A 19,576-nucleotide genomic window follows, 5' to 3' on the forward strand; every position below is an offset into this window, starting at 1 on the left:
ACGACATTAGTGCCTTCACTGAGTGATTTATTGTAAGCGTATATCGCTCACTTTCTTTCCGCTGACCGTTGAAGTTCACGCGGCCATCCCTCGCCCTCTTTCATAATTTGAAATTAGTCAGGCTTTGATCGTCGCAAGAGCAGGTTCGTTGAGCCCAGCGTGGAGCAGCGCCGCCTTTGTACAGCGAGTTCTTGAAATCTCCACCTAGATGGTGAATCAGCGAAGAGGTTTAGCGTATCGCAGCGTCCATTCTACACCGGCGCCCAGTTCCTTCCGCTTGCCTCCCTCTACTGACCAGTACTTCTTTTCGTTTTCCTAGGTTTAAGTGTTTAGCTTTTGAATGAGCAAGTGAGTGTATCCTCCTTGTTATTTTGAATTCATTTTGAGACTCATGTAACGTAAAATTGATTAAGTGTAATCAATGAATTTATAGTTCTTTTCTTTGAGCTTAATGTAATCAAAATCGTGTTTTATTTCTCCACATTAAGCTTATTTTAGTTGCCGCTCTTAGTTCGCACAAACGCTTTACATTATGCATAACTGGTACTTAGGCCAGTCCTTTTGTATTAAGCTTAAATCCGTTGTGCCAGCTAGGAGTTAATGCACTGGCAAGAACCTGTTTATTACTGTTAGCATTAGTTATTGATTGTCAGGGGTGAAGTCACTTTCTCAAGAGGCTAACAATACTACAAACAGCACTCGTGAGTAATTAGTCTCTGCTGTGTACTGTTGAGAAAGTTTATAAATTCTCATCCTTAGAGAATCGGCAAAGTAAGCCGGCATAAAGTAAAACTTACTGCTTGATTTCACAACTCAATTCATTGTCTCCATTTTTAAGCAATTCATGTAATACCTAAATTCACATCCCCCCGTGACATCTGGCGACCTCATTCCAGGATATTAACTCCTAGCTCTAAAGTCCTTAACGTGATAATACTCACTCACTCATACTTAGGTATTTATCGTTAAAGTTTATAGGCACTATCTTACTGGTGATTATTGATTCATTTCTATTAATTTTACATAATAGTTTTCACAGTCAGTTGTTTTATTTTTACTTTCTTTCTCTACCAGTTTAACTAGATAAAACTGGTCACCACTAACCTCTGCCTATATTCTTTACTCTTGATTATTGGCATTTCTCTGCAAAATAGCAGTCAGTACTTAGTCTTTAGTTCATTCAGACTGAGTTAGCATCATGACTACTAATGTCTATGTACAGGAAACTAAAGATATGGGGCTTAGCGACCCCGAAAAAATCAAAGAATATGTACTCTCTCGATTTAGTTACGAGCAGCAACTTGAGAATTTTCCTCATGAAGAGCGTCGAATCCAAAGTGAACACGAGTGAGAACAACGCGAATACGAGCAAAAACAACGCGAACTCGAGATAGAACAACGTGAAAGAGAATGCAAACATGAGCGAGAACAGCGCAAGGAATGCAAGAGAGAACGTCAACACGAGCGAGAACAACGAGAGAAAGAACGCGAATATGAGCGAGAACAACGAGAAAGAGAACATCAATACGAGCTAGAACGACGAGAGAAAACGAGAACACGAACGTGCCGAGCGTGAGGCACGTGAGAAACATGAACTCGAGATGCAGAAGCTCAAGCGAGATTCCTTGGCTTCAGACACATCTGGTCCAGCTAACCCAAGCTCCATGAGCACTCTCCCTGCACATGTTCTGGCGACCCCACACATCAAGCTTCCTCTATACAAGGAAGGCGAGCGAATCGAGCCCTTCATAGCTCGTTTCAAAGACATGGCTCAGTTGTACCAGCTGGATGAGGCAGCTAAGCAGCTCCAGTTTCTTAGCCTGTTTGAGGGCCCTGCCCTCGATATTCTCCACAGAATTCGTGGAGACAATCTCACGTATGAGATGATGAAGGTCGCACTCGTCAAAGCGTATGGTCTCACAGTTGACAACGCCAAGAGTCAGTTTATGAGGGTGCATTTACAAGAAAAGGAGACTGCCATTCAGTTCCTTGATCGGCTTACTGCTTACTTAGATGAGTAGATGGAGAAAGGTGAAACTCCTTCCACGCGTGAGGGGATAATTGACCTTATGCTGCGCACGCAGCTAGAAAAGTCATGGCCTGCTGAGCTTATGGCTCAGCTTAAGATCTGCCAGGTAAGGGATGCCAGCCAAATGGTGGAGAAGGCTGATGCATTCTTCAGTGCATACAGGTATCAAACTCGTAAGCAACATGAACAGGAAAGCTGAGAAATCTGGGAAACCGTCTCAGACTGAACCCCAGCAACAAGGCCGTTCTCAGAATAATGGCCAAGGTCCAAACAAACCGCAGAAGAAGGACCAGGGGCAAAATACCCAGAAACCTGAGTGGAAGCGGTACGACAAGCAGAACCCTAATCAGCAGCAGTACCAGTATTTCAAGCAGCAGCAGGGCAAGGACAAACCACGTAACCCTCAGTCAGGACAATCGACTTTAGTGTACCGGAGGCAGGATGGAAATGCAGCCTTCACTCCACAACAAGTGCACAGTGGTGCCAACCCCATTAGTACAGGTCCTTCTCCACAGTTCACTGGTCCCCCAGCGACAGTGAACTCTCCATTTCAGGTGGTCAATGCTCCAACTCCTCAGATGGTGAGCACGACCCCTCAGGCATCTAGTTCTCAGGACGCCACATTTGCTGTATTGTTCGTTCCACAATCTCACCAATGACTGGCTGCTACCTCCTCAGACCCTTCCACCAGTAACACTGCATTTCTTGTTCAGCCAGGGTTTGTGGGAGGTGTTTCTGTAAATGTCCTGAGAGATAATGGTTCCTCAGGTTGCTCCATCAAGCAAAGTTTAGTTCGGCCCGACGAGTATACGGGTAAGCAGATCCAAGTTAGACTTATTGATGGATCAGTGAGACTGTCCCCTAAGGCATGTATCCAGGTGGCATCTCCTTTCTACACTGGCTTGACAGCTGCTGCTGTCATGCCAGAACCTTTGACCTCATTATTGGCAACATACTAGGCATCAAAAACAGTTGCACCATAGATGTTGCTACCCAGACTTCAGCTGTTGCAATAACACGAGCCATGGCCAAGGCTCCGAATCGTGTCATCCAGTTGACCGTTGCAACGCAGCAGGATCTGATTCGTAGTCAAGATGTTGTCCAAGAACAACAGTCTAACCCAACACTTGCCTCAGTGCATAAGAAGCTGGAGGGTAAAGTGATTAAGAATTCACGGGGAGGTCAAGCCAGGTTCCTTCGTAAGCGAGGACGGCTATACCATGAGTCACAAACACCCCAGGGCGAGGTTTGACTGCAGTTCGTCGTTCCCGCAAAGTATCACCGAGCAGTGTTCGAATTAGGTCATTGTTCAGTGATGGGAGGTCACATGGGCCAAAAGAAAACCTCTGACTGCATCCATGCTGACTTTTTCTGGCAAGGAAGGGGACAGGAAATAACAAGGCTTCTGCGTTCCTGTGATGTGTGTCAGCGTACCACTGATTGGGGACGTGTCCGTCCTGCGCCATTGAAACCAATGCCTGTAATCTCTGAACCGTTCAAGAGAGTAGCAGTTGACATTGTTGGGCCAATCTCTCCTAGGGCAAGTGATGGATCAAAGTATATCCTCACTATTGTTGATTTCAGCACACGGTGGCCTGAAAAAATATAGGCTGTCACTGTTGCTGAGGGATTGATTGAAGTGTTTTGTCACGTAGGTATCCCCAAGGAGGTCTTAAGTAACCGGGGTTCGCAGTTCACCTCTGCAGTGATGAACGAAGCATTCAGGTTGTTGTCCATCCGAGGCCTGCGAACTACGCCTTATTATCCTATGTGTAACGGGTTGTGTGAGAGGTTCAATGGGACTTTCAAGAAGATGTTAAAGCGCATGGCCGTCGAACAGCCAAAGGAATGGCTGCGGTTCATTGCTCCTCTTCTATTTGCTTATCGAGAAGCCTCACAGCATTCCTTGAAGTTCTCACCCTTTGAACTGGTGTATGGAATGTCGGTCCGTGGACCACTTCAAGTCCTTCACGAGTTATGGGACGATGAAGAACCCGACCCTGAAGTCAAGACCACCTACACCTACGTCCTTGATCTAGCTGACCGTCTCCAGTCGACGTGCGAGTTAGCTAAGGAAGAACTGATCAAGGCATCCAAAGTTCAGAAAGCCTATTATGATAAAAAGGCAAAGATTTGGAAGTTTAGTCCAGGCAATAAGTGCTTGATGTTACTCCCCACTGCCCAGAACAAGTTGTTGGCACAGTGGAAGGGTCCATTTGATGTAGTAGAGCGCATTTCAGACCTCAACTACATAATGCAGATGGGGAATCTTCGTAAAAGGTTCCACGTTAACATGTTGAAGGCTTATTATGAGTCAAACCCCGAGGAGACTGGCCTACGACTAGCTGATGACAGTGACCAGCCACTGGAAGAAACTGGGGCAGCTGCGGTGATCCCATCTGATGACCATGATGACGAGCCCTTAACCGTTCAGTCCCATCAGGAGGAGACTGTCAGAGATGTTTTACTTAACACTGACTTAGCATTAGGTGACCAGAATGCCATAAGGTCACTGCTCTGTCAGTATGGTGATATCTTCTCTGACCAACCTAGACTCGCAATGGTTGATTGTCACAAAATTGAATTGATCAGCAATACTCCCGTAAATGTTAAGCCATATCCGATTCCCATGTGACTACTGGACGCAGTAGACAACGACATTGCTGACATGGAGACTGCGGGTATTATTGAAAAGTCCTCATCTCCTTACTGTAATCCAATGGTAGTAGTCTGCAAGAAGGATGGTGGTCAGGATTTGTGGCGACTATAGGAGGCTAAATGGAATCACCAAAGTGAATGCTGAGCCAATGGGTGATCACACTACCATCTTCTCCAAGCTGGCAGGGTCACGATATTTCACAAAGCTCGATTTGGTGAAGGGATTCTTTCAGATGCCCCTTCATGCCGAGAGCCGTCAGTTCACTGCCTTTGCTACTCCTAGGGGGTTGTATCAGTATAAAGTCCTCCCATTTGGACCTTCCAATTCCCCAGCAGTATTCAATCGTGCCATGAGACAAGTGCTCCATGGTATTGTAGGAGTAGAAATATTCGTTGACGATGTCCTCGTTCATTCTGTCATGTTGGAGGAGCACCTCAGACTCTTGGAAATTGTCTTCAGTAGACTCCAGAGTTTCAACATGACTATGAAGCCTAGCAAATGTAAAATTGCTCACAGTGAGGTGGAGTTCCTCGGACATATTGTTGGCAACAATCGCTGCAGGTGTCAGGGTGACAAGATCAGGAAGGTTAGAGAAGCCCTGAGACCCGTGACCAAGAAACAGGTTAGGGCATTCTTTGGCCTAGTGGGGTATTATAGGAGTTTTATCCCCAACTTTGCTCTCATTGCCCAACCGTTGTACGAGGTGATTCGGAAACATGCTCCAAACACTATTGAATGGGGAGAAGCGCAAGAGAGATCTTTGGCCGCCCTTAAGAATATTCTGTGTAAGGAGCCTATCTTGCAGTCGCCCGATTCCAACAAACCTTTCATACTGCGCACTGATGCTTCACAAGATGGAGTAGGTGCTGTATTAATTCAAGAATCAGAAGATGGAATCTTCCCAGTGGCATACCACAGCCGTAAGCAAAAACCCGCCAAGAGGAATTACAGTACTGTTGAGAAGGAACTCTTGGCCGTGGTTGATGGTGTTAAGAAATATTACTATTATTTATATGGAGTACCATTCACTCTGGAAACTGATCATATGCCACTCACTAGTCTCAGCATGACTAAAATGGCTAACGCAAGATTGACATGCTGGACACTGTATTTGCAGCAGTTTAACTTTGTTGTGAGATACATCAAGGGAAGTGACATTGTAGGTGCAGACCTTATGTCTCGCCTGCTAACTGCTGACTAACATGGGCAACTATTGTATGCTGGGTTCCGTAAGACAGGCGTCCTTAGAGATTTATGCAATCCAAGGACCAGCCTGGTTCCTAGTTAAAAGTGTACCAGTAAGGCCTGACATCTCGCCCGTTGGTCCCACAGGACACATTACGTCCAGGACCTGTATATACATGTATACTGTAGGTTAAGGGGAAGTTCGAGACCCCCATAAGGACAATCCAAGGCTGTGTATGAATTACCTTGTGGTGTCTCGAGCTGTGGGCCTCTCTGAGGATTCCTGGAGAATGCACATTATCCACATGAGTGTTCACACCCACGGTGGGTGTTAAAATGTGACCTGCCCGAGATTGCATAGGGATTCTCAGCTTGCCAATGTTAATCGTAAGTGTAGAGTTAGGTTAAATAGTAAACTGCCCGTTCTGAGAGATTTGAGCAATCCAAGAACTAGCATGTTTCCTGGTTAATAATGTAGGTTAACCAGTAAACTGACCGTTCTGAGAGATTTGAGCAATCCAGGAACTGGCAAGTTTCCTGGTTAATAATGTAGGTTAACCAGTAAACTGCCCTTTCTGAGAGATTTGAGCAATCCAGGAACTGGCACGTTTCCTGGTTAATAATGTAAGTTTAACCAGTAAACTACAGGGGTCCTGAGAGATTTGAGCAGTCCAAGGACTACGTTTCCTGGTTAATAATGTATCCATTAATAGAATAATGGTGTACTTTTGTAACATAAGTACTGATTGCTAGGCAGAGAGAGAGAAATGACACTTTTGATGCTCCACCTTGACTGCTTTCACAGGTGCAGCTGGCGGGCGCAGTATTGTCGTGGAGATCAGCTGATCATCTCTGCCGCATGCTGCCACCTCTTCTCTTCTGCCATACCATCTTTATTACTATTGATTTGTATTACATAATTTTACACATAGGCACAGTTGCACCACAACTGTCACACCTACACCGTGTATTACAGACATCACGCTACATAACAATTAGTTGTTAATGTAAATGTAGTGAACTTTTCACTCAGTTTGACCTGAGTACAGGATTTTTCACCGTCATCACGGAGTTTTTTCCTCTAGCTTGCGTCTATTAACATAAATATGAGGTTTTTATGCTCATGGGCGACTGTGATTTTCTCCTGTAGCAGGATAGTACACACACCACAGTGTGAATCTTGTGTGACTGAGTTAGGATTTATATGTATGTATATCGAAAAATTTTTCTCAAGAAAAAATTTGATTTTGATGGGGCGTAATGTCACGAATTCGCGCTAGCGTATTTATAAATTCATGACATTTTACATCAGTGGGAAAACCACGAATTCTAGTGGAATTCCCATTGCGCATCACTCAGTTCAACCGTCCTCATATTCGCTCGATTGGGACGGTTTTCAGAACATTTCTCGCTGTTTCACAAGTGATCATTCGTAGGCACGACATTAGTGCCTTCACTGAGTGATTTATTGTAAGCGTATATCGCTCACTTTCTTTCCGCTGACCGTTGAAGTTCACGCGGCCATCCCTCGCCCTCTTTCATAATTTGAAATTAGTCAGGCTTTGATCGTCGCAAGAGCAGGTTCGTTGAGCCCAGCGTGGAGCAGCGCCGCCTTTGTACAGCGAGTTCTTGAAATCTCCACCTAGATGGTGAATCAGCGAAGAGGTTTAGCGTATCGCAGCGTCCGTTCTACACCGGCGCCCAGTTCCTTCCGCTTGCCTCCCTCTACTGACCAGTACTTCTTTTCGTTTTCCTAGGTTTAAGTGTTTAGCTTTTGAATGAGCAAGTGAGTGTATCCTCCTTGTTATTTTGAATTCATTTTGAGACTCATGTAACGTAAAATTGATTAAGTGTAATCAATGAATTTATAGTTCTTTTCTTTGAGCTTAATGTAATCAAAATCGTGTTTTATTTCTCCACATTAAGCTTATTTTAGTTGCCGCTCTTAGTTCGCACAAACGCTTTACATTATTCGTAACTGGTACTAAGGCCAGTCCTTTTGTATTAAGCTTAAATCCGTTGTGCCAGCTAGGAGTTAATGCACTGGCAAGAACCTGTTTATTACTATTAGCATTAGTTATTGATTGTCAGGGGTGGAGTCACTTTCTTGAGAGGCTAACAGTACTACAAACAGCACTCGTGAGTAATTAGTCTCTGCTGTGTACTGTTGAGAAAGTTTATAAATTCTCATCCTTAGAGAATCGGCGAAGTAAGCCGGCATGAAGTAAAACTTACTGCTTGATTTCACAAGTCAATTCATTGTCTCCATTTTTAAGCAATTCATGTAATACCTAAATTCACATCCCCCCTTGACACACACACACACACACACACACACACACACACACACACACACACACATCTCAAAAAGCATATAGACAAGATTGAATAAGTTCAAAGGGCCGCTACAAGATGGATACCAAGCTTAAGAGACCTAAGCTACGAAGAAAGACTAAATAAACTGAATCCACCAACACTACAGGAGAGAAGGAAAAGAGGTGACATGATAATGCTATATAAGTGCATATCAGGGAAGGAGAAAATAGACATAAATTATTACTTAACCCGCCTCGTCCCGACCACTTTTTGACCACTGGTACCCCCCAATCCCGACCATTTTTCGACCCTTTTTTTTTTTTGCTAAAACTTTCGCTTTTGGTGAGAAACATCGAAAATTCATAGAGAAATCGCTCACCTGAGGTTTAAAATACTCATTACAGGTAGGAGAGCCTCCTTACCTTACTGGGTTTTCTATCAGGCTGGCACCAAAGAAAACGAGTTCTATGGGAGGATAACTATTTCACACCACTCATAAATGGTATTTATTTTTTTACTGTTAAGAATTTATATGTAGTACAAGAGTATATTGGTTTTCAAGCAGTAATATAGGCATTATAAGCATTGTTTCACTCACTAATACCTGACCTTTTTTTGCCACATTACCTGATCATCATTTCTAACTGTTTCTTCCTCTAATGCTATGTAAAGTTTGTCCTCCACATTGTCATTGATTGGGGAATCACTCTGGCCCTGAATTTCGTACCGTGGCATGACATGGCTATACTGGCCAGGTCACTGATAACAGGTGAATTGCTGAGAAAAGGGCCTGCAGGGGGGGGAGGAGGTCATGCTGGGTAGGGCATTGTCTCTGCCTGGCATCTTGTTGAGGAAGGTGTCCCGTGTATACATACCAAAAATGACTCGCGAAAATTGAAAATTGTGGAAATTATGAACCTTGCAATTGCAGGACGTTGAAGTACGTCCTCGGGATTAGCTGTGACAAAACGTGTGGACGTGGAAGTACGTCCTCGGGACGGCGCGGGTTAACATATGGAGAAGCATCAGCAAGAGGACACTGCAAAAAACTGCAAGAAGAGAGGTGATAAAGACGTAAGGAAATTCAATTTCCCAAACAGAGCAATTGATCAATGGAATGCACTACCGAATGAAATAGTGTGTGCCAAAACAATTCACAAATTTAAGGATATGTACGGTAAATATGGTTTAAGACACGGGACAGTACGAGCTTGACTCATTCCTGTAAATATACAATTAGGTAAGAACAATTAGGTAAGAACACACACACACACACACACACACACACACACACACACACACACACACACACACACACACACACACACTTAAATACTCCAGTAACCGCTCTCATTAACTCCCTACTTGTGCTCTGCCCCATTACAGCGGACATGCAGCACCTGTCTAGCTACAAACCTCACCCTTTCTTTGCCCAACTCTCTTATTCAGGGGTTGATTAATGTTCTTTTTTTTTCAATTATTCATGTGGTCAGTCTGGATGTTTCTATGTCTTTGCAGCAGCTAATATCCTCCAGTCCTTTAACCCTTTCAGTCTGAGGCAGTTTTTATTTCATATTTTATTATTGGCACCATCAGACGATTTTATTCACCTTAGGGCAGACCTTTAGTGCTGAAGGGTTAAGGAAGGCTGGATCTATCCCCTCCAATTCGATGGGTCTGCCATGATCCGAATACAAGCGTCTAATGGCAGCTGGAATATAATAAAATTACGTCATGGGATTGAAAGAGTTAAATGGAATGTGTACAGGCGTTTTGAAATGGATGCATCTTGATATTTGCTTCCTTTTTGTTCCACTTTCTTTAGAACAGACAAGTTATGCAAGTTCTGAGACTTAAGTTCTTTCATAAAAATCAGTAAAATATCCCTTCCATTTCCCCACATAGTTTGAATCTATTCGAAGTCCCCACCGATGTCTTCAGTTTGCCATTTCTATCTCCGGCCTTCCTGCCTGGTGCTTTAATTCCACTCCTCCCTCAGTCTCCCTGTATTTACCATTGATTTCGTTTCTGTGTCACTCCTTCGAACCCTTCCCCAAACCCTTATTATACTCACGCCATCAGACCTCCTCTGTTCGTCCCCCAGCACCTCTTTGTCCCTCATTCAGTTCATTATTCGTCTCTGTTCTACATTTCTCCATTCCTCCTTCTGATTATCTTATTAATCTTTAATTCCTTCCACTTCCCAATGTCACTTCCATTACCTTTCGTCGTGTTCTGTCCCTGTTTTTACCGTTCCATTTAATCTTTCTTCAGACATTCTTCTAGCCAAAGTATACTTCTACTCACCTTCAAGACCCGTGAACGATATTTATGTTTTACTGTAGCTGCTGCCACGCGATTCACTGTAGTTTAGAATAACACACTTGTGAACGGATTACTTAAATTTATAATTAACCACACCAGTTAGGAAAGTTTCTTTTGGGCTGAATGAAATTGTCTGAAAGTAGCAAGGAAAATAAGTCACCGTCGTAGTGAAAAGAATAATTTCTTTCTGTACAGTTCCCCGCTCCCCCTCCCATTGTCCTTTCGCCCTTCATTCTAGCTTACCACCCAGCAGTTGTTACCAGTTTAATGTAAACCAAAATTTAATTCTACCATATACACAGGACATGAGGAAATAAGTCGTGTAATTATTAAGACTCTGCGTTATCCCTATCATGGCACTGCCGTCTTTTTAATCCTAATCAGTATACTACCATGTTATCTTAATTTGACTTGGAAAGAATCTTTAGTTGTGAAGGCATTAGTAAAGGCCTCTTCAGGTCGAAAAGTCTCCTCAGAACTATGTAAATTATGGTATTGTATAAAAAAAAAAAAAAAAATTCGAGCTGAGGAGTTTATTAGTCTCCTGCTGCTTGCTTACAAACTCTATGCGATAGACAAACAGATGTCAATACAGTGGAGGAGAATAGTAAAGTGTAATCTATCCGTCCATCATCTAATCCTTTTGTGTCCCATCAGGAGCGTAGGGACCCGGGGGTAGGCTACTCAGTCCTGATCTTTAAGGCGAGAGTGACCAGCCTCACTCTTCCCTGAGTAGCAATTATGTGGCCAGTAAACCCCACCACCCTTTGCATGTAAATTTTTACAGGCCTCATCTGGTTGGAGTGCCTTAATCCACTAAACCCCCACGTGTTATTTCACTGTATGGTTATCACCAAACACCCTGCTTCCTAAGATGATTCAAAAGCCTTCAGTTATCTCTTGGATTCGAACCAGGGCGCGTTAACCCAAATGTCCTCCGACCACAGACCTCCATCAACCATGCCATCCAGGCGTCAAAGGCAGTCCCAGTTTCAAACCGCTTACATTAGGCTTTCAGTAAACATGGGAAAATCGCCCTTAACAATAACGTCATTATACAAGAACAGTAACATTAAAGCGATGAGAAGCCTAATACTAAGTGGCAAGGTAAAGATGAAGATTTAGCCAGATTACAAAATATAATTTTAGTATAATAATTTAATGATTGTAACAATAAAACTATGAAAAAAGAAACGACTCCACGAGATTACCCATCACTGTGAAACCTAACCAGGTTAAACAGTTAAGACAAAAGCTAAATACAAGCAGAATAATAAGGATAAAAACTATAAAAAAATTATAAGTAGTAAAGCGGTAACAAGAGAATGCAAACTGAAGCCATCAACAGAAATAATCAGTCGTAAAATAAACCCTGAATTAGTTCCTTTTATCCTCCTTTAATAAATACTTACAGTTCTCTGACCAAGGGGGCTCGAAGGCTGACTTGCCGATCTCGTAAGTCCACCTTGTTGTAGTTCAGCCACCTGTTTGGGTTAAGGTGAATCAGGTCAGAGGTGAGTGAGGTGAAGGTGATGAGGTGAGGCAGAGGTGTGTGAGGTGAGGGTGATGGAGGTAAGGTAGAGGTAAGTGAGGTGAGGGTGATGGAGGTGAGGCAGAGGTAAGTGAGGTGAGGGTGATGGAGGTGAGGGTGATGGAGGTGAGGCAGAGGTTAGTGAGGGGAAGGTAATGTGAGGCAGAGGTAAGTGAGGTGAGGGTGATGGAGGTAAGGTAGAGGTGTGGGGTGTAGGTACGGCCGAAACTGTTGTATGTTATAGTAAACTTTCCATAAGCGAGTATAATTAATATGGAGGAAGGTATGGGTCAGGGTAGATCGGTGAGGTGAGTTAAATCAAAGCGAGGTGAGTGAAGGGAAAGGCAAAATATTTCTTCTAAACCCTTCTGTACAAAAAGCCTTTCCTAATTAAAATCGTATGGACTGATAATCTATATATATAAAAGAGTCAATGTTTGTTTGTTTGTTTGTTTGTTTGTCCTTCAATCACGCCCAAACCAAGGGCCAGAGACCCCCAGACCCATATATATTCTGAATCAGGGTGACCCAAGGATGGTTTTAGGGGGTCAAAATTCACATCTGGGTCATTCGAGGCTACCGGTACAGTGTTCGCCTTTTTGGCCCGGGCAACGCCGGGTACCCCTGCAGCTCAATTTTTGGCGTGAAGACTCACATGACCTCCTGTTCGGACATAGGCTATGTTAGGTTGACCTCCGAGGTCACTTGAGGTCACTGGAAATACACGCTTCAATGACAGGACCCAACAGCCCAGTTTTTGGCATGGAGACTCACATGACCTCCAGTCTGGACATAGGCTATGTGAGGTTAACCTCTGAGGCCAAATGAGGTCACCGGTCGGAGGTCATTTGAGATCACTGATAATGGTAAACAAGTGCGCACAGATACTATGCGTTATTCTGCAAAAGCTGAAATAAAAGTTCCCGGACCTCTTATAATCCCTCTTCACAAGGATAAGATGTACAGTACATGGTCTTTCTGGAGTAGAAAGAAAGATTAAACTAGAACAAATAGGATTAGTGTTCGCCTTTTTGGCCCGGACAACGCCGGGTACCCTTGCTAGTATTTAATAAAAAGCTGGTCCTTCTACTGAAAGGACTGATATTTTCACAAGGAGTCCAGTGACGTACAGCAACACGGCATTATAGATTGCTTGTTCATTTCTACCTTTAAAATAAAAGCGATTGGTTTTTAATAAAGTACTTCTGATGTGACTGGACATTCCTTTCTTTACCTGCATGGATTTTTCATTTCTGACTTCGGTTAATAAGCTTCCTATTAACTTTGTACTCCCTTGCCTCCTCAACCCAAGTTTAAGCTGGAATATCGCTCGGGATGATCATGATGGTTATGATGATGATGATGATGATGACGGTGATGGTGACGGATTTTTTTTTCCTTGTCTTCATCATGGTATTCAGCCTTGGCCGGGATTCATGAACAAACTTAAGACCAACTCCCTGCCGTTTTTCAGGATTTATTATTATTATTATTATTATTTTTTTCAGACATGGAACCTGCCTACCAACACACCCTGGCCTTTTTCCTGTCATGCTCGTTAATGCAAGAGCTTAACGGTACTCTTATTTCTTCATGTCAAGAACAAACCAGGAAAGTATTGGTATTCATCTGTGTTAAACAAAATTACATATAGCGGTGGATTCTGAAACACAATAAAATTCTATTGGCAGCCCTGGTTACCTCAGTGTGGCCAGAATTTAGGCGACGAGGTCGATCACCCAGAGTTTTTTTTTTTTTTTTTCAGTTCCGCCTGTATCGTGATGCCGCCGCAACCAGTACGCTACAGTTAATCTCGCCTTACCAGTCCTCCTCGGAGCCTCAGCATGGCTATAATCCTCAGCGCAAAGATTGATGCTATTGTGACACGTTGCTGATGACGCCTCGGGGGTGAATTGCCCACGTTACGGTATAACTATATTGATTTTGTCCAGCTTCAGTACGCTACATGAAACAGTATCAAACCGCACACCTACGATGCTTCAAAGCAACAATGGTTCAGCAGGTCTCTAACACTCCTTGTATATATTACCATATGTCAATACAGAGGCTAGGATTGGCATAGATTCTAGTCTATGGTATAAATCAATGCAACACCATACACTCTATTAACACTTTGTGATTTAATATCATCATCATCATCCTCTAATCCTGTGTTGCCACATGAGGAACGTAGGAGCTCGGGGTAGGCAAGTTGGTCCTGACATTTAAGAAGAGAATGATCAGCCTTACTCATCCCTGAATGGTATTACGTGAACAATAAACCCCAACCACCCCTTGGATATGAACCTGCACAGACTCAATCCGATTGGAGTGCCTTAATTGCCAACTAAATCACCAGCCGTAATAATTTGGTTATATGGTTACCACCCAGCATAGTAAATGGTTTCCTGGTGTACAGGAAACCATTTGGCTTGTCACTCAGTGTAGAGTCACTCATAGACAAAAGGAGGGTGAAAGAATGAAGGAAAGAAAGACAGAGGGGGAAGGAAGAAAAGAAGGAAGCATGAGAGGAAAGGGCAGTCACCCGATAGCAGCACTACATCGAGTGAGTGGATGGTAAGCGCCCACAGCTACCACCAATTCACAGGGTGCAGGAGAAGAACGCCTTCACGTGGTGACACCAATATAGCTGGGCAACTCTGCCTTCCGGTAATACAAACGTACCTCAACTCTTCCTATTTCCCAAAAGAGGGATGGTGGACTGCATAAAACTGACAACGTTAATTGGATTCACTTTCAGATAAACCTAGAACTACAAATTAATAACCATCTAACATCCACCATTTCTGAGGTATTGCAGTTATATTAGTAGCAAACGCGAATGTCATTCATGCTTACCAACCGTACATAACCAGCACAGGCCACATTGTTCATATCCGTAACCATCTACCCCATGATATAATTCCTTGGTCCAGTATAAACAATTGGTAAACACTGGATCTTTTACCACTCTCGGTCTTTCCTTCTGCCTATGAGATTCAGTCTTCAAAATACAATGTTCAATCAAACTGAAAGCAATACTTCTTCATTTGGGCTCTCTTGTGTTCTGTTTATTCTAGAAAACACAAATTTTTGCCTGCCTTTGATTCTATCTTTTATTAATACTGGCAGACGGCATGAGCTGCATAGGTTAGACAAGGTACTCATTTCCAGTTGGGCCTTCGAGCCTGTGACGGGTTATTCATTCACTATTCTGGGATGCAGTGCCACGCATCATCCAATTTACTACAGTCACCTCCCCTATTTGTCACCGTAAGTGCTCGTTTATCAGTTCACAAAGAGTGGATGTGAAGTTGAGTCAAATGGTGCCAACTGCCCGCATCAGGATTCGAACCCTGTGACCGGCAGTTTCATAGCGACCAATGCTAAGCGTGCGGTCAGACTATAATATTAACGTATAAAAAAAAAAAAAAAAAAGTCCGCCTCTCCTGGCTGTCTCTTCATGGACTTGGGAAAGCAGTGTGGTGAATCCGCAGCGACTGACAAAGATGACTTTATCTGACCACAGATCCGTGTCATCAATGTCGTTGGTTAAAGTTTCACCACACTGGCATTCAGAATCCATGGAGACAGGAGCAGGAAAGACGACACGACTTTTGATGCCGACCGTGCAGTACCAAATGCAAAACCAAACTGTTTAGGAGGAGATGGTTGACAGCCTAATGAGCTGAGGCAGATACGACCCTTTACCACCACCTCATCCACAGGCATTGAGACTCACCCAAGCAGAGTGGTTATCTTGCCGTCACAGGAGAACCCAGTCTGATGCGGTGCCTCTCAGTGTGGTGTTGGATTACAGGAAAGAATGCACCATATCTTATACTGTGGCTGTGTGTCCTCGCCTTTGTTGTGTTCTACCGTCATGTTGTTGTCATCGTACCCAATGAAAACCTCGATTAAAAGAAAAGCGACCACATTTGTTTTGAGTCTATGTTCTTGTTTCTCTTTTTTTTCCCCGCTCACTGAATTTCAATAATAATTCTGTCTCGTCCCTCTGAATGGATAGCCATATTAAAAAAATAATATGTCCATATTTAAATTATGCCTCTTCGTGTTCTTGTGTTCAAGTGTTTCCAAGGCTGCTGTGTTCTTGCGTGTTCTGGGCTGGTATTCTTAATCATATTATTTACTGATTCCCTCTTGTAACTCGGATTTGGTTTTGTAAGAAGGACAAGGAGAGTGTGCAGTCTTCCCTTCCCGTTTGTTCTTTCTGCAAAACTGAATCTTAGTTGTGACCGGAAGATTATCATTACATATTTTGTTTATTAAAGGAAACACAAAACAAAATACATACTTGTATTTTCTCCGTTTTTCTTGTATGCAAACACAAACCTATGTTGAGACGTGGAATCGATCGTAGACGTGTTCCAGCGTTCCAGCACTGTTTCAGTCGTGTTCTTGTACTTACTCTGCCGCGGTCCCTCTCAGTGGGGCTGTATTAAACGACAGTGTGTACACATTTTGTACCTGTGGTGAAGCCGACAGATATATCAGTGATACATCCGGGGGATTCTTTTTTTTTTTCTTTTTTCTTTCCTTCAAGGACAGTTCGCGTACCTGCTCCTGGAGAGCTCTGAGCTACTTTCTCATGAAATACGAAGTTGATCAACTTGAAATTTTGAGTTAATTTAACATGTCAGCTGCTGAGTCAGCTGATACATCAGCTGACAATTAGGCGATTTTCAAATTCGTCTATAAGGAGGCATTTCAACGACTTTCTTATAAAATAATAGTTGCTCAGCTTGAATTTTTTAATTGATTTGACACGTCAGCTGTTGCATCAATTGATGCACAGTTTTGCCGCAGGTCTGTGAACATAGTCTCTTCTTATTTATACTTACTGTCGGTCGTTTGTGATGTGTTCACATATTCCCGAAGCCGTTGTGTTCTTGTCCTGTTGTGTTCTCGTACTGAATGGTACAAGAGAATGTGTTCATATACTGAGGACGTTTGTGTTCTTGTCCAGTTTGTGTTTTCATGTTGGTTTGTGTTTTCTGCTTATTGTGTTCTTTTCTTCACTCATTGGTTTATGTAAACCTTGTCTTCCCTCTTAAGATGAACCATTCGTTGCAAAATCAACAAGTTTTTGTTTTCAAAGAATGAAGTATCATTTACTTACATGAATCCCATCTTCCCTTGACAGGGAATTATATTTGTTTGCTGAGGACAACCATAAAGGCTTTATATGTCACTGGAAATAGGTATGTCACATCGATTATCACAAAGAGTGAGCCGAATAGGTGGACCACACTGATCAGCCATTCGTGTTTTTGTACTTAAGATGACTGATTATAATTAGCTATTCGAGGTTACCCCCTAGGTTACGACCTTCGTTTTAAACGGTCCGGCCGACAAGCTACGACATTCATTGTAAAATCCATAATTTCGTTTCAAAAAGTGCGCCCTGAATTATTGCACGAAGATATCATGTATTCATCCACGCCTACTTGGGGTTGCTAATTAATCATTTTTGCTTCCTGCTGAGCACGTGGTTCACACAATGAAGCCCATTCTGCGTCCAGAAATCAGGGAATCATCACCTAGTGCTTCACGTTCCCCTGAACCCTCTACAGCACATGGTGTTGGCAAGCAGGGAAAAGCTACAGTGAAAAAAGGTGAACAAAAACGTAAATATACACCTGCAGCTGAGTGTGACGGTGATTCTGAAGTTGGAGTTATAAGAGAAAAAAGAAAAATGTTGCCAAAGTTTAGCATTATTTACTATTACTGAATAAGTTTTCGTCATTCAGTATAACACCATGTGAGCAAAATAATCATTGAAGTATTAAAGGACACACACACCATAGTGCAAATGAAATTGGTGAAGCGGGGTGGTGGAGCGGCGGCGCCACAATGGTGGAGATGCTGGTGATGCGAGAAGCTGCTCACAGTTTCACCAACATGCAAAATAACGTTGATTCCACTCACCTCTAAGGCAACATACGAGATTCTAGACTTTCACTGAAATGCTCACAGGTAAGAAGGAAGATTGAGCTTTCTTGAGCATGTTTTATTTTTTCTTTACCTTGTGTATTAGAATGAAAATACTTGAGTTGAAAATGGGTAATTTTGAGCTGGATTGCCGCACCAGGGGTTTGACTCTCGGCATCCTTGACGCAGCCAAGGCGTTAAGATAATTATTATTATTTGTTGTTAGGAAAATTCGCGCACTTTACTTTTCAGTGGATAAGGCCTCATTCCATGCATTAATTCCAAATATCCTCATTATTTATTAAGTTGATCGCAGTTAGGATTATCAAAAGTTTAAAGGATCTTGGAGTAATCATGCAATTCAGTTACCAAAAGATGATGTTTCCAAAGTCGCTGAAAATAAAAATTTCGAGCAATTTATAACTACGGATGAGTAAAACAGACGGTCACCATAATACACCTTTTGTTAGGAGAGTCAGTCATTCGTAGTTAGAATAATATAATAATAAAGCATTCCATTTTTACCTAATGAAGATTCGAAAGTGACTGAGAAAAATAACTGTTTTGACAATTACAAATCAGGGAAACAGGTGAGCACAAAAGACCAACACTCCGACAAAACCGACAACAGTTTGCTTCGCCGGACAGAAATAAGGAGCAACTCAACAGGTCCATTTTCTTCATGGATTAATTTACGGTCAGTTCTCTCCCGTCACTGAGGGGGAAAAAATAATCTCCCCGGGGTCCGGAATCGCAAATTAGCGGTCAGTTCCCCTGCCGTAACTGCGATTTGGTTTGCAGGATGGACAAGGAAACCATGAAACAAGAAGCTGATACACAAACACGCTTGACATCTGTTTCCTGTCGTGATTTTAACATGGTTTTGCAGGAAAGATAATGAAAGGAGAGTATATGTTCCCAAGGCCAACGATTTACAAAACTGCATTCAGGTCTATTTGGTAATTGTAAAATATAAGTAATAAGACAGAAACTGAGATCCTTCCCAGGTCTGTTGCTTTGCCTTAAAAAAAAAAAAAAAAAAAAAAACTTCATGGTGGATATGCTCTGTTCACTTTAGTTTGGCCAAAAATTGCCTTCTCACCATATTGAGTGCAGAGCTATAACAAGGGATTCACACTTGAACATGAGGCTAGTCACGAAGCAGTGCTATGAAAAGGCTGTTGTGCTGTAGCACTGTCTTTTTCTGCCACCGACCTACATGAAATAAGCTGGAAAAGGATGAAAATTTTAGCCGAGTTAAAGTGAATGATCCATATTTTTTGTCACTGCTATATGTGTGTGTGTGTGTGTGTGTGTGTGTGTGTATCTACAGTATATAGTGTACATGTTTATCTGTTTCTACGTGTGTATATTTGTCTAACTTTGTGTATGTCTCTGGTGTGCCTGTGAACTTATCTGCGTGTCTGCTCATGGATCTATCTGTTTCTGTTCTCAGTCTATCTGCGCGTCTGCCTAAGAATATATGTGTCTGTCAGTCTATCTGCGTGTCTGCCTAAGAATATATGTGTCTGTCAGTCTGTCTGTGTGTCTGCCTAAGAATATATGTGTCTGTCAGTCT

The 19,576-nt window shown here is 42.7% G+C and overlaps 1 protein-coding gene across 1 annotated transcript in view; it reads right to left on the reverse strand.

The window, feature by feature from the left end:
- Window positions 1–19,576, reverse strand: part of LOC145418322 (relaxin receptor 2-like) — a 212,176-nt gene that overhangs the window by 66,536 nt on the left and 126,064 nt on the right. Inside the window, exon 8 of the mRNA XM_080286762.1 lies at window positions 11,927–11,998. Coding sequence (XP_080142888.1) covers window positions 11,927–11,998 — 72 coding nt within the window. The remainder of the gene's footprint in view (window positions 1–11,926; window positions 11,999–19,576) is intronic.

Source organism: Coenobita brevimanus, chromosome 113 (genome assembly GCF_032717465.1).
Source record: "Coenobita brevimanus isolate Jiangsu-jjx chromosome 113, ASM3271746v2, whole genome shotgun sequence".
NCBI classification, from domain to species: Eukaryota; Metazoa; Arthropoda; class Malacostraca; order Decapoda; family Coenobitidae; genus Coenobita; species Coenobita brevimanus.